General features: G+C 34.6%; 1 protein-coding gene across 1 annotated transcript in view; it reads left to right on the top strand.

The window, feature by feature from the left end:
- The window catches only part of LOC125655673 (serine/threonine-protein kinase Nek11-like), a 21943-nt gene extending 6688 nt beyond the window's left edge, over window positions 1-15255 (top strand). The window contains exons 4-15 of the mRNA XM_048886096.2: window positions 873-1021; window positions 1163-1324; window positions 3167-3316; window positions 4785-4863; window positions 6225-6298; window positions 6391-6519; window positions 6675-6750; window positions 7412-7535; window positions 8273-8446; window positions 9004-9234; window positions 12004-12088; window positions 14028-15255. Coding sequence (XP_048742053.1) covers window positions 873-1021; window positions 1163-1324; window positions 3167-3316; window positions 4785-4863; window positions 6225-6298; window positions 6391-6519; window positions 6675-6750; window positions 7412-7535; window positions 8273-8446; window positions 9004-9234; window positions 12004-12088; window positions 14028-14229 — 1635 coding nt within the window. The 3' untranslated portion in view covers window positions 14230-15255. The remainder of the gene's footprint in view (window positions 1-872; window positions 1022-1162; window positions 1325-3166; window positions 3317-4784; window positions 4864-6224; window positions 6299-6390; window positions 6520-6674; window positions 6751-7411; window positions 7536-8272; window positions 8447-9003; window positions 9235-12003; window positions 12089-14027) is intronic.
- The last annotated feature ends 1344 nt before the right edge of the window (window positions 15256-16599 follow it).

Here is a 16599-nt window from a genome sequence, read left to right as displayed (position 1 = left end):
TGAGGTTACAATAGGTGATCAAAGTTTTACATGCTGATATATAGGAAAATCATCTCCAGAATTGATGGGCCAATTTCAACCAAACTTGGTACAAATCATTCTTGGGTGAAGGGGATTCAAGTTTGTTCAAATGAAGGGTCATTCCCCCTTCAAAGGGGAGATAATCACAAAAGTGCAAAAATAGAGTGAGGTTATTTAAGAATCTTCTCAAGAACCACTGGGCCAGAAAAGCTGAAATTTACAGGAAAGATTCTTGATATAGTGGAGATTAAATTTTTTTTTTTTTAACCATGACCCCCAGGGGTAGGGTGGGGCCGCAATAGGGGATCAAAGTTTTACCTGCAAATATATAAGGAAAATTGTTAAAAGTCTTCTTCTCAAGAACAAAATAGCCATAAGAGTGGAGATTTACCTGAAAGCTTCCTGGTATAAAGTAGAGTCAAGTTTGTTCAGATCATGGCCCCCGGTGGTAGGTTGGGGCCACAATAGGGGATCAAAGTTTTACATACAAATATATAGGGAAAATCGTAAAATTCTTCTCAAGAACCACCAAGACAGAAAAGTTTACAGTTACATGAAAGCTTCCAGACATAGTGCAGATTCAAGTTTGTTAACATCACGGCCCCTGGCGGTAGGATGGGGCCAGAATAGGGATCAAAGATTTACATACAAATATGTAGGAAAAATCTGTAAATATGGGCCAAGGTGACTCAGGTGAGCAATGTGGCCCATGGGCCTCTTGTCTTTAAAATATCTGCTCAGTTGACCAGTATATAACCCATATTTTTCTTTGTCATTGCATACTTGTACATTCTAATACTTGTCATGTGGAGGCATACATCTTTCTAAACATTTCTTCTTATTTTCTGCAGGGAGGTGACTTGGACTGTAAAATTAATGACTGTGTAAAGCATAAGAAGGAGCTAGATTCTAAATTAATTATGGACTGGTTTGTTCAACTACTGTTAGCAGTCCATTACATGCACCAGAGACGAATTCTACATAGGGATCTTAAAACCAGGTACAGTGATACAGTTATATTAGAGAAATAAATCATATAGTAGGAATTGAAATTATGTGTCTGTGTTCTTGTACCTATAGTATATTGATATTATGATGTAGGAATACAATGCATCCATAATTCAATGCATTCTCCTTTCAGAAATATTTTTCTACGGCAAAACATGATTAAGATTGGAGATTTTGGGATATCCAGAATATTAATGGGTACCACAGATTTAGCATCAACATTTACAGGAACCCCCTATTATATGAGCCCAGAAGTGTTGAAGCATGAAGGATACAATTCTAAATCAGATATTTGGTACGTCAGTTTGTATTTAAATTTCATGCCCTGTTATTTTTATTAAAACTTAAATTCTCATAGTACCTTTCAGTTATAAAAGTGTAATCATATTTCTATATGTAAGTAACAATGCTTAAAATTATTTTTTCCCATGGTTTTCTAAGGAGTACTATTTACAAAAACACTGTTAAAGTAAATGTATGCCATGATTTACTATTTTGGTTTCGTTTTATGTCCCATTGTAGAATTTTTCACTCATGTAGCGACATCACCAGCTTTAGGTGAAATGCCAAAACGTTTGAGCTCTACATGGCGCTTACGGCCGTAACAGTGAAGGTTCTTTATCGCGCCATTACTTACCATGACTAGGAACCTCCATGTCTAAGGTCATAATTATCCAAAAGACCTGTAACTCACTGCTAATGTTGAGTGCTTGGCAAAGAATGCATCTCTACCTAAGTTAAATGTCTTAAGTTTGACTCAGTACTGAGATTGAAAATTAAACCTGTGCCTCCCAGTTGCAAAATGAGTGTCGTAGCCAATATTTTTTACTGTAGATTTCTTATATTATGCAAGGACTTGATTTGAAGAAATCGCTGTTCAGTATCATTTCATGAGAATGTAAAATTGCAAGTACTCTAAATCAGTGATAGATAGATAAAAAATCCAATTCAGTTGACCAGAAGAGGCTTCTGGCAGATTAACACAAATATTGATTTTTATACGTCTGTCATCAGAGGGGACTTATTATGTTATGGCACTGTCCATCCATGTATCTGTTTAAGGTTTCCGGATTTTTTCTGTAATTGATGCATGTACAGCATTGAAATATGGTCACAATTTCTCCCTCAAAAAGCATATGAGTGAGTTGGCATTTCAGCTGGATTGGTGTACTGTGACCTACTTATTGCTAAAAGTAGGTTAAAGTTTTCCTGACTTTTTTTCGTTACGGATACAGATATTGCCTTGAAATGTAGTCAAAATCTTTCTCTTGGAGGAATACAATTTCAGTTTGCATTTTAGTTGGATTAGTGCAAACAGTTTTCCGGATTTTTTTTTCGTTATGGATACAGGTATTGCCCTGAAACATAGTCACAATCTTCCTCTTGGAGAAATACAGATTCAATGTACATTTCAGCTTAATTGGTGTACCATGACCTACTGTAGGGATAAAAGTAGGTCAAATAGTTCCCTGGACTTTTTCTCATTGTGGATACAGATATTGCACTGAAATTTAATTTCTTTAATCCACTATGCCATGTTAGATAAATTTCGATTCAATTCAATAACCGCCACGGTGGTCTAGAGGTTGGAGCGTTCACCCAGCATGCAGAAGGCCAAGGTTCAAATCCTGAACGGGACAGACCCAAGTCGTCAAAACAGGTTGTGACAGTTCCATTGCCAAACACTTGGCATCAGGTGTGAATGTCACGGGTCTTCGGAAATGACCTTAAAAACAGACGTCCCGTGTCACAGTAAGTGTGGCACGCTAAAGAACCCTCACTGCTCAATGGCCGTAAGCGCCGAGCAAAGGCCTAAATTTGAAGCCCTTCACCAGTCTTGGTGACGTCTCCATATGAATGAAAAATTCTAAAGTGAGACATTAAACAATCGATCAATCAATCAAATTCAATAACGTACCTTGTACTGCATGTGAAATCAATTTGACATGTGTCAAATACTCACTTTCAAATTTGTTACTGACATGTTTACTGGTATTTTTTGTTGGAGCTATCTTGTTCATGTATGATATGGAATATGAATAATCTGTTTGTAGACTTTGATTTACAGTAAATTCAGTGTGACTAGTCACATCATGTAACTGTGCAGTCCTGTGATTCCTCTTCAATGTTTTTACAGGTCGATTGGCTGTATATTGTACGAAATGTGTACACTGCAGCATGCTTTTGATGGGAAGAGCTTAATGGCGGTGATGTATAAAATTGTAGAAGGAGAGCTCCCTAACCTACCCGAGAAATTCTCTCCAGATCTAAACAATGTATTAAAATTGTAAGTGTAAAAGAAAATTCTTTTTAGATCTAAACAATGTATTAGAATTGTAAGTATAAAAGAAAATTCTCTACAGATCTAAACAATGTATTAAAATTGTTAAATATAAAAAAAAATTGCTGTTGGTCTATCATCAGTTGCACAATTATCAACTTTATATTTACATTTATTGAGATGATAAATATTTTTAAAACAATGTAATCTCCTCACTACAAGATGTAACTTTGAGGATTGTGCATGTGTGGATTGGTTCATGCATAAATGCGTAAAATTTAAGGAGGTCTGATGCACTCGCTGAAATTATGTATTTGGTATGTGAATAATGTCTGAGATGTCATTTACATCAGCAACTTACAGAAATAATACAACCAAAATAAAACGCGAGTTCCCAAAATAGATAGTAGAGTAAGGTAAAAAGAATCCTCACAACTGTAACATTATCAAATGATACTAGTCATTGAAATAACTAGAAATACTGTGGAATCATCATTGTTCATGGGGAATCTATGTCATCCTTACCCACTAATTTGCATCCCCACAAGTTTTATACCCAGTTTTAAATTTCTTCCTTACAGCTAAAAAAAACTTTATCCTGATCTGACACATTAGGTATCTATAGACAATGTTATATATTTGTTACACTATTGAATTTATGAAGACAATGATTGAGACGTTTATTTCAGGAAAAAACCTAATTTGATTATTATTATAAAGTATATACAATGTTAATACAAGTAGTGTCATATTATCAATATACAGTCAGAATTATAATCAAATTACAATCCAACCAGCATTTTTATCTACATGTACCATATGGGAATAGAACCGATACCCAATGCCATTCAAATGGAAAAAATAGCGTCTGTATAAAACGAATTGGGGATTTTCTTTCATGTCAACAAATGGCATTTGTTTTGAAATGAACACTGAATAAACCATATTTTAAAGAATAAACAAGTATTCATTGTTGACCTCTACTTTCTATTTTTAAGAGGAAGTGAAGAAATTTGTAAACTTATACAATGTTTCAAACAAAGCAAATTACGAGCCTCGATTTTCGAAAACTTAATAGTTTGTTACTGGGCATTTTTTAGCCTCGAAATTGGGAAAAAATTATAGTATTTGGCATTGGGGTGGTACGTTTTATCACTGTACCAGTTATATAAGAAAAAAACACTGCCAACTCGATGAAAGAGCCTTGATGTGTATCAGTTTTGTGAACAATTTTCACATGAATGTCAATTAACCAGGTCATATGTAGTATTAGGTTTCCCATGAAATTATGTCCCCACAAACCAGTAAACTAACAAGGAACATTGCAAACCAACCCCCCCCCCCCCCCCCCCCCAATGATAACTTCACAGTAATTTTAATTCTAAATTTGAAGGCAATCAATCTAATTGTAAAAAATGTTTGCTGTATATCTTAACATCATATTTGAATGCGTTATGTTTGTATTATATTTCAGAATGTTGTCGAAAGATCCAGAGAAAAGGCCAACAGCGACAGATTTGCTTAAAATTCCCATTATTAAGAACCATATTGCAGTGAGTATAGTAAACAGAATACCTTAAAACAATATAAAGGATTATTGATTTTTGTATGCAAATTAATAGATAAGGCTCTTTTAGAAAATTAACGGTGCTGTATAGAAAAGCACCTCAGAGCTCTCCACACTACATGACCTCACATGAAGCTGAATGTCTGATGACATACCGTATAAGTAGAAGTTTTAACGAGGATTTAATATTGGCATTATTAACGACAGTGTTGAGATTGCTAAAATATAATATCACTAATATTTACTCTATATCGGAGGTAATATTATCTTTCTTGGAATTATAAAGTTGCTAAAATTAGCTCTCGCTAAATATTTATACCCATAATTTATGGACAAATCGCTAAATTTATGTCTCACTAAGAATACTACTTGTACGGTACAAGTCTGGCTTTATCGCAGGGATAGTGTCATAATAATTTCATATTATTTACTACCACTATCATGCTTATATGTTTACATCTTTAATATTTTTGCCTGTACATCTTGACATGTATTGTAACCATTACTTCATGAACATGCTGCAGTTGTAAATGCGCATATGAATCTTGCTTGTCTGTTTTACCATTGTTATATTTACAGAAGTATATGTTCATCCACAAAACGATTCATAAAAATGTCATTTGTCCATCAAGTTAGCCACAGAAATTTACACAAAGTTCTTGTGAATAAAGAATGTCATTGTGCATCAAGTTAGCCTCGGAAATTTACACAAAGTTCTTGTGAATAAAGAGTGATTAATTTTACGTTACTTTATATGGAATATACTGGTAATATTAAGTTAAATATTAAGGAAGTATGCTACACCTAGAAATTTGATATGGATGAAAAGTGGAGGATATGCACAACAATATTTTGAAACTATAAACTTTCAAATTTACTCTATTTAGTCAAAAAATGCAGTTTTAGTAGAAACCAATCAGAAAAAAATTTAAAACCCTTGCTGGACTCGAACGCACAATCTACAGTTTGGGCAGTCGACGTGCTACTCAGCTAAGCAATGAGTTTTGAAATGAATTGACAAATATTGCTGAGATCTATATTTTCATGTTTTAAAAAGAAGTCGGCCATTATGACAATGTAGAGTACCTCCTTAACCTAGATAGCTAAGAGGAGGTGATTGATTTCTTTTGCATTATTGTGTTGACACCAACAGACAAATCAAGTTTAATTGAATAAATTTTAAGTGCAAAAAGGTCATGTTTAGAACACTGTAGCTCAATAACAACCATTGCGACCCCAGTTTTTCTTTCTCCTTCAATGTAGAAATTGAATATACACTTCCCAAAAAATTGACATTACTCCAAATGTAAGGTGCGAACCTCTTTAGTATATAGTGTTTTGTTCCAGAAACTGTCAAAAGAATTCCATGCCAAAAATCAAGATAACAGCAGCAGAGATGCGGAGGATATCGCAAAATTACTGTAAGGAATGTTATAAGATAGCATGTAATTCAGAATCCGACCTCCAGACCTTAGTTACAGATTGTTAATGTGTAATCTCTTTCTTTTCTTAGGAAAGAGAAATCCTATTTGAGTGACTTAAAATCCCGAGAAGAGGAAGTGAAATATAAGAACTTGCCTCCAAGAGAAAGAATGAGATTACGGAAATTGCAGCAAGCTGATATGGAAGCCAAAAGACTCAAGTAAGTCTGAATGTCTGATAGTTCAAAAGTAGAAGAGACAAGTAAGTGTTGATTGCTTAAGAAGCATACAATTTCATAAATCAGGGTTTACAATTGATATTAAAACAATTGTTGAAATGATTTTTGTAACTAATCTATTTTTATCATATGTACAGAGAGGTAGCAAAAGTGCAATTGAAAGAGAATCATGAGAGGAACTCCAGAATTCAGAGCACACTCCATAAATCCTCTGTAAGTATGCATGTGCAATGACTGTATATACAATAAATCCCTGTCAGTAGGGAAGAAAATGTACAATAACAATGTCTAATAATAATATTTTTTTTTAACAAGGAAGCTTAAATTGATAAACTCAGAGAATGATTTATATGTATATAATAGAAATGCAATTGTCTGTGATTTTGAATTGTTTTCAGAGGAGTTTAAACAGATTATCTGCGACATTTTAGGACAAATATCCAGAGAACTATTGTAATGAGCCCAGTATCAGCGTCACACTTTAAGGGAAAATCTTTAACCTTGGCTATATTTTTTGAACCAAGGGGAATAGAGCTTTGATAATTCACACATAGATTCCTCATGATCAGACCTTCCATTTATTACTGTGTACCAAGACTTTATGACCTAATAACTTTGACCTTGGATTTTGACCCACTTTTCAAAAACTTTAACCATGGCTATATCTTTTGAATCGAGGGGATGAGGAAGTAGAGTCATGCTTTGCAGGGAGACCCATTGTCTTCTGTTTAAGATATATGACTTTAATATAATGTATCCCCCCTTTTGTATTTTTTCTTTTTCATAGATGTTTCATAAGATGTGTTTCACGGTGTATGTTCCTGTAGATTTATACAATTAGCCTGCAACTGTATCTCAATTTATTCTGTGACAGGTTCCTGCATGGGCAGGAGGTTCAGGGGAGGGGGAGAGGTTTAAAGCCGCCCTGACGGTAAAGGGAAGTCCCACTATTGCAGCAGAAGGTCAGAAGAGTCAATTTGGTTCCCGCACTGCACCCAGTGAGTGGTTGTTTTTGTGGCACTCCCCACCATGAAAAGTCTAACAATACATACAAATCTTAGAGCTGACACTTCAATACCAAATAAAGAATGAACACTAATATTAAAAGTTATTAATATTGATCAGTGTAAAAGAGATGAAATTTTTTAGTACATCTGCCAATTTTATGTGTATGTAATTGAAATGCTCTTTAAGGATATTTTGGAACAACAGATTTGGGTAACTTAGTGATATTTTACTGTGCCTAACATTGTGATCAGTGTTAAACTCAAACAATAGTAGCTTTTTTGGAAAAGTATCTTTTCAAATTTGAGAAGGAAAATTATTTAGATATTAAATGTTTCCATATTATGTATACAGTAATCAGAGATATTTTTTAATTAGAATTATGACATAATATCTTTTGAATTTTTCTGATGTGTCTATGTGTTCTTTTTCTGGGTTGATGTAACTTGTGTGATTGTGTGAAAGATAAACCACCTGATTGCACAAAAATACCATATATTAGAGCATTATTTTTCAATCATCATTATGAAATCAAATTTGGAAATTTTATGCACAACCCCATGTATCAGAGCATTCCATACATGTATAAGTACGTAGAAAAAGCAGTAATCAGATCAAAATAATTTACTAATATCTGTGCTCTTCTGGGAATATAAAATTTATATCAACTTTAATTGATTTTAAAATTTAAAAAGTGCAAGTAAAGGGAGCACATGATGTCTACTTTCAGTTTTGATTCATGAAGATGAAGAGGAAAATGACGATGATGATGACATAGTCATGCCTCTCCACAAAACACTGACAGTCCCTCTGTCTCATAGTAACCCTGATGAACGACCTATAACCCCTCTCAAAGATAAAATGATTTATGATCTCCGAAATTCTTCACTAGATTTTAAAGATGGTAAGCCCTATAAGAATCTTAATCTTGTGAGATATTGTTAGGATTGTCTCCCCATTGTTCACATTTTTCAGTGCACCATTACTAACAGAACAGTTTCTGTAATGTTTTGTATGACACTTGTTTTGGCAAAATAATCCTGTAGATCTCTATATTTTTGTAAAAGTTATGAACAAGAGATAACTACCCTGTATTGATGTATGTATTTACATGTATATAGATGATGTACCACGTGTACATTTATTATTATTGATGATTATTTATGATATACTGTAGACATGGAAATTTTTGTCTGCATTTTTTTCTTATAAAGTATACAGATATCATTTTGAATAACCAATTGTGCCAGCTTCACACTTTTAAATGATTTAATGTTGAAAATATACAATCTTGCTTGTTGAAAAAAAATCAGATGACATAAAGAAACCATCAGTTTTCAGCAGTAAATGGTCACCAGAGTTGTTTTAAAACTTGTCAATTTTTATTCATCTTTATTCTGCTGCATTGTCATAAAACCACTGAATATAGTTCTGTTTAATCTTTGTTTTTCTACCCCTAAGGAATCCCTGAAAATCCAGAGCTGGCAGACACATACTACTCCCAGTTTGAAAATGATTTCTCAGGCGATTCAGAATCTGATGAGGCTGCAGAGACGGTGATAGAGAGGACAGTGAAACCCAATAAATCTAAGGTGTCCTCCAAAGTATCCTCCAATCTAGGTACCCTGGTGGATGATGAGGACCAGTTGTACAACATCATGCAGGATGTATTAGCCAAGGGAGATGATGCAGGTCAGGAAACTAGTTTATGGTGGCCAGATAGTTTAACATTAAAAGATGATATACTGTAGGGTGTTTTTATTACGAAAGTGCTTAATTTGGGAAAAAATGCCAATCAACATCAATTCTCAAGAAAGTGAAATTTTAAGTGATTTGCTCTAATCAACTAATTAAATATAAATGAGAGATATGTAAAGAAAAGAGAGACTTCATATGATTGATAAGGAATCTAAGAAATAGATGTGTGGCAAAGATCCTTTAATCATTAAAATTAGATAATTTGATCACTCACTGACATTGCTATACATTTAAAGAGTTATCAACCAATCAAACGTACACGAAAACATTTTGGGAATTCAATATTCTTTATGGAAGGTTTCATCATAAAGCAACGAAAACATATTGATAGAAAGGGAATGGATAAAGAAAGCATCAGAAAGATAATGTGTCTATTGATTTTCAAGGTCATTAGTAAATGTCAAAGTCAATATAATTTTGCACTACTTTGCAAAGGTAAGGGTCAATACAGTAAATTTTGCATAAGTGGTTTACAGATAAGAACTAAAGCCAGAAACTGCCAAATACAATCCTGTCCATTGTTGATATTACAGAATTGTTCAGGGATTTACCATTATACACTGTTATACATTTACCCATGACTTCTGATGGAAAGACTTTAGTTAATGTAATTTGATAAATCTTGATACTTGTCATTGTCGGAAACCCACGGTCAAGTTGCACTTCAAGAAGTGCGACTGATCATGGATTCCGACAATGGATACTTGTAGAATATACAGTAAATAATCCGAATCATTGGCTCAAGTTAACTTTTCTGTCATTTTTGGTCACATAACTTCCTCCATAGAACCATGTTGTCCATTACAACCAAACAGTTAACTTGGTGAAAAGAGTCCTTGGGTAGAGTGTCTTCACATTTCTTCAAATGAAAGGTCACGCCTCCCTTTCAATAAAATGCTTTCTTTCATAGTGATACCCTTCCCTCTACTTCATAATGATACTTTTTGATGCCTCAGTTGAGTTTTAAAAGACAGACAATGTCAGCAATATTAATTTCAAATCTCAATAAGATACACAAGTGTTTTTAAATCTTTTCAAGACTTTTATTGAATTGAGAATTAAAATCTTGTATGACCACAATCAATTAAAATTGAAAATGAACCTCGTGAAAGTTAACACTTGGTCATGATTTGGAATTAGCATTCCATATGACAATAAAATTCTATTTCTAGAGAGCATTTGATAAATGCAATTTTTATACATTAGTTGTGTGCAGGATATGATAGAGCAGACAATTAATTTTAGAGGCAAAAACAACCATTTCTGACTTGTATAATAGAATACAAGCATAATTTGTCGCTCATAACCAACACCTGCTTTGGTACAAAATGTTTGGATACCATTCCTTCAAAAGCTGATTAGGTACAAACACTGGAATTCAGGGCAGCAAGTTTTAAATTTTCTAAATGATAGAACTACATGTAATTCTATGGGTAACATTTTATTAGTATTTTAATGTATGAATTGGTTTGAAGACATAACTGAACAAAGATGCATCAACAAAATAGGAAGATTAGTTTTTTTTAAAGTTGTTATTCAAAACACATATTTATGCCCTTTTTTGTAAAAGAGGGGCATATTGCTTGCCATCTATTATTCCAACTGATTTCTCCAAAACTCTTGTCATCAAACTTCATAGGCTTCTGGCAGGTGGTTGACCATTACTGTCAGGTCCAATGGTGATGGGGTGTTGTAACTTGAATTTTGTAGTTGTTGTACGATTGATACATGTAGCTCAACAACTCTTTACCTAATCATGCTATTGGTCATCAAACTTTATTGGTGGCTTTCGGGTTAAAAGGTGAAAGTTTCAGGTTAGAGGGTGTGGTCCTGTCCAGCATGCCTACAGTAATTGTCTGACTGATAAGTGATAGCTAGAAAATTCTTTGTCTGATGGTCTATAAACTTTATAGGCAGGTAGATCATGACTTGTAGATGATCCTTCTTGATTTTCAGATTCAGAGGTCATTGGGCTTTCATGTAACTCTACATACAGTAATTGTTGTCCAACCAGTACCTAGAAAAGTCATCAATCTAAATGATCATGTTAAAATGTCAATCGATGGTCAGTGTTTTTAGTAATGCATACGATACTTTTTCTCCGGATAACTCAAGAGCCTTTTTTTCTAGAAAATCATCAAACTTCATTAAAAAATTGGTTGGTCACCAGTAGATGTTTGGTTCTTTGGTCAAAGGTCACCATGTTTTTGATTCTGTTTATATAAGCTTAGGGGAATATATGCAAGGGAAAAAAATTGTACTTTTAATTAAAAAATACTTTTAAAATGAAAATGAATTATTTTTTTTTTAAGAAGTTCTACTTTTTAACAAAAGAGGACATTTTAACTGGTTAGATTATGAGAAGCAGCTTTAGAGAAGAGGAAACTGAAATAAGCAGCATATTTTCATAAATTTTATAAAGCTGTTATCAAAGATTCAATTGTTTTGTCAACTGCATTTACAATTATAAGAAATTGGCCTGTATGCATTTTCTTGTAAGAACAGTTTCTTATCACTTTCCTTGAGGAAGCTTTGAACAATTTTCTAAAAATAGCAAACATTTTGTTAAATTTTGGTAAAATGTCATGCAAGCATTATATTCAATGAAGGAAAAGGTTTAGAGATAAGGGAAAGAGTAGAGAGGGGTGTGCATGGAGCTTTTTTCCAGAAGAACTCCAATAGTCAATACAGTTTCTGTTTCAGACTCTACCATGTCCTTGGCAGATGACAGGGAGGCTGGTGCCTTTGGACCTGTCGTGAGGGAACAAAAAATTAAAAACCTGACTAAGTATCCTTTTTCTCTCCAAGATATGGCAGTCACATTGGACTAGCTTTTATATTCAGTATTTAGATTATGTTTTTGGATATGGATTACCATTTGGGATAGAATTCTGTTAAACCATGTGTATGAAAGTACATGCCATACATTGAATAGCAGCTCTAGAATATCGTGCTAGGCTGAAAAGAAAGTTAAAAGCTTTAAAAGTGCAGGTGTTTTTTATGTAATGACAGACCATTTCCAGAAAATTTCATCGATTACACTGCAGTTTTAAGGTCATCAATATTCTACTGGCTGTTTAACAGGAAGTGTGTTCTGGATTTTCTAAAATGTGTATTGAAGTAAATAATCAATCAGGTTAATATACATAAATTTAAAAGTACACACACACAAATCATTTTGAAGAAAATATTTCTAATAGGTTGTATAAATGGAATAGATGTTTGAACTTTTTAGTAGCTCACCTGAGCTGAAAGAACCACTGGGCCAATTTCAACCAAACTTGGCCAAAAGCATCCTTGGGTGAAGGGCTTTCAAGTTTGTTCAAATGAAGCTTCCTGACATAGTGCAGACTCAAGTTTGTTCAAATCATGGCCCCATGGTATTGTAGGAATCACCAGAGAGGGTGGAGGTGGTGTTAATTGTAGGAATCACCATGTCTGTCCTTCCATCTTTCCTACTTTCTAGATCATAACTTTCTAATGAAGAGACATGAAAGCTGATACTTCGCACAGAGATTGACAGGGCCACAATAGGGGATCAAAGTTTTACATACAAATATATAGGGAAAATCTTTAAAAATCTTCTGAAGAACCACAAAGCCAGAAAAGCTGATATTTACATGAAAGCTTCCTGACATAGTGCAGATTTAAGTTCGTTAAAATCATGGCCCCTGGGGGTAGGATGGGGTAACAAGGGGGGATCAAAGTTTTACATACAAATATATAGGAAAAATCATGAAAAATCTGCAAATTCACTGGGCCAGAAAAGTTTACATTTACATGAAAGCTTCCTGACATAGTCCAGATTCAATTTTGAAAAAATCATGGCTCCCGGGAGTAGGTTGGGGCCACAATAAGGATCAAAGTTTTACATGCGATTATACAGGAAAAATCTTTAAATATGAGCCAAAGTGACTCAGATGAGCGATGTGGCCCATGGACCTCTTGTTTTGTATAACATTACTATTCAAATTTCAGTTTAATATCAAAATGAATATCTATACCATGAAAACAGTTCAGAAAGGGTGGGGGTAGTGTCAAATGTAGGAATCACCAGAGAGGAGGGGGGGGGGTGTTAAATGTAGGAATCACCAGAGAGGGTGGGGAATTACCAGAGAGGGTGGGGGAATTACCAGAGATGGTGGAGGTGGTGTTAATTGTAGGAATCACCATGTCTGTCCTTCCATCTTTCCTACTTTCTAGATCATAACTTTCTAATGAAGAGACATGAAAGCTGATACTTCGCACAGAGATTGCTAATTGCCAGATGGTGTACCAAGGTCATCTGGCCAAATTTAATGGTAAAAAGAAAAGTTTACAGCTTTTGTCTGGGCTATCATTTTACAACTCTGAGAAATTCAAAGCACACACATGGGACAATGGTTACTTGTAGCTAGAAATGTCATGACCCTGAAGCAAGAATTCCTACCATATTTTGTAATGTATTGAAATGACATGAAAACTTCAAACTTGGCACAATGATTGTTTAAAAATTGAATGATGTGACTGAACCCTCTGCCAAGGTCTAGCCTTGAAGGTCATTGGAGAAAGGGTTTGATATGCCATGATTTGATTTAAGCCCCTTAGGGATATTAATACCATCAGCCTAAGGACAGCTCTAGTTTTGTTTCTTCAAAACAGAATTAAAAGAATTAGTAGTATTCAAATTGGAAGAGTAAATAATCTGTGACTTTGTAGACATGTTTAAATCCTTGACTGGTGATAAGGGAATGTAAGAGGATTTTAGGAGAGGAAGCATTTCAGAAGGCGTACGACTACCTAAAACAGGCACGCTACTTAAAAACATCCTCCGTGGACTCCGAGGAAACCATCATGCAGGGACTTAGGGAGTTTGTAAAAAATCCTAGTGACTGTTTCCTTGTAGATCAGCTTCTGTTTCTGGAGGAGCAGGCTAAAATCCCATTCTGAGGTCTCAAATCTGACATGTTTCTGGAGGAGCAGGCTAAAATCCCATTCTGAGGTCTCAAATCTGACATGTTTCTGGAGGAGCAGGTTTAAATCCCATTTTGATGTCTCAGATCTGACATGTTTTCTGGAGCATCTGTTTGTTATAGACTCCTTGTCTATGAATTCTTACAATTGTTGTGTTATTTTGATGGAGGACATATTAACCGTCTACCCAAGTGCTGCAGTATAATCATGTTTTTGAATAATTTAATCTTCTTGTTAACTAAAACCACAGTGATGCATGGAAATAACCGTCCATACAAAGCACCATGTTGGACCTTTTTTTAGTGCTTTAATATCATGAATTATAATGGTAATTTATCCGCAGTCTTACTTTGTGATATTAACTCATTAGATTGCCATACTACAAGCATTCCATATGTATTGTGAAATAATTTCGTGGATTATTTTGAACATAGCATAAGTATTATATATTGTTGTACCAGACAATTGTACATGGTGGATAAAAGAGTGTGCTGTTAGTGTGTGCTTTCTTTCTATTCTTGCATAATGTAGTGCTGTTTCAGATTTTGCCGGAAGGACAAGGCTATAGTTGTGGTTGTGACCTCTTTCATTCATATATAACAGTGTCAGTTTGAATATGACCATATACATTAATGTGTGTTTCGTTCTGATGCCATTACTGCTTATTTTGTCCAGTGTTTACGTTACATACATGTACTAGTTATTTTGTCCAGTGTTTATGTTACATACATTTACTAGTTATTTTGTCCAGTATTTATACATATGTTTACTAGTTATTTTGCCCAGTCTTTGTATACATGTTTACACTCTCCTTGTATCTACAGTGTCAGCTCATTAATATGCTGTCTCCTATGTTTTGTGTTCATTCAAATCACCATGCAATAATATTTCTACCTAATGGTGTAATCATGTCTTTAATCAAAAGGACGATGTGTGGTCGTACAGAGGTACATGAGGCTGCTGGATTCAGACTGAGATATAATAATAAAGTCATAAAGAAATCATGATGTTGATGTATCAAAGGATATCAAAATGTATGATGGAGTTGTAATAGGTTAATCTAAACATTGTGCATGCTTGATTGAAACAACACCCCCACCCTGGAACTCGACAGAAAATGTAGGCATGGTCTTCAGAAGAGGGTGTGAAGTCGTTGTAGAGAGCAAATTTGACTGGCCACTAAGGCATTCAAAAGTGAAGTACATACATGTATAGTAAATAGGGTAGCCAATTAGATGTCACAACAGCTACATGTATCTTGGAAATAATAATTTTATACTTGCTTGATGTTTTGCAAGCTGTTCTGGAGAGAAAGGGAAAGAAAAAGAGATAAAAATGTTTAGATTTCGAAAAACCGTGTATGTATCTAGATGGTTAATGTACGCTACCAAGTGTACCTTCAACATACGCCCATTAGACCTTCAGTGCAATATCTATTCATGATGAGAAAAAGTCCAGAAAACTATTTGACCTACTTTTAGCCCTAACGTAGATAACGGTGCACCAATCAAGTTGAAATGTTAACTGATTATGTATTTTTCAGAGAGGGAAGTTGTGACAAAATTTCAGGGCAATACCTGTATTCATAACCAAAAAAAAAAAAAAAATTGGAAAACAGTTTGACCTACTTTTACTCCTAAAGTTTGTATCTGTAACGAAAAAAACGTTTTTCTACTAAGTGATAGTAAGGTGTATGACTTTGACATTGAGAAACAATAGGAATCCTCCGGTTGACGTGAGGTGTATTTGTACCCAGTTAGACGGTATTAGCCCCAGCGGTTCGATCTGTATCCTGCCTACAAGGTTATTAATTGATGCTACAACCTTGAACTTTGACCTTGAAAAACAATATGCATCTTCCTTTCATCATGGTGATCAAATGTACCAAGTTGTAAGATCCTGGAGCTCACGGTTCATTTTGCCTACAAGGTCCCGACAGACTAGGTGATACTACGACTTTGATTTTGAGGAACAATAGGCATCCTCCACTTGGCATGAGGTGTATTTGTACCAAGTGTGGCGGTCCTAGCCCCAACAGTTTGATCTGTATTCTGCCTACAAAGTTTTCCTATTAACTGATACTACGACCCTGACCTTGAAGAACAAAAAGGCGTCATCCACTTGGATTGAGGAGTATGTGTACCAAGTTTGACATGGTATTTAAAATATCCTCCAGAACCACAGGAACAGGTCAAATAATTACAAGAAAAACACAAAACTGAACATTTCCCTTGCAAGTGTGACTATTCGATACATGCATATTGAAAGATGCGCGGGCTGACTAATAAGGCACGTACGCGCGCACCATCTATCCACAACTTACTCAAATTTGTTCAAACCTTAAAC

This window comes from Ostrea edulis, chromosome 1, assembly GCF_947568905.1.
Source record: "Ostrea edulis chromosome 1, xbOstEdul1.1, whole genome shotgun sequence".
NCBI lineage: Eukaryota > Metazoa > Mollusca > Bivalvia > Ostreida > Ostreidae > Ostrea > Ostrea edulis.
Note: the sequence above shows the minus strand (reverse complement) of the source record. Positions and strands in the feature narration are given on the sequence as shown.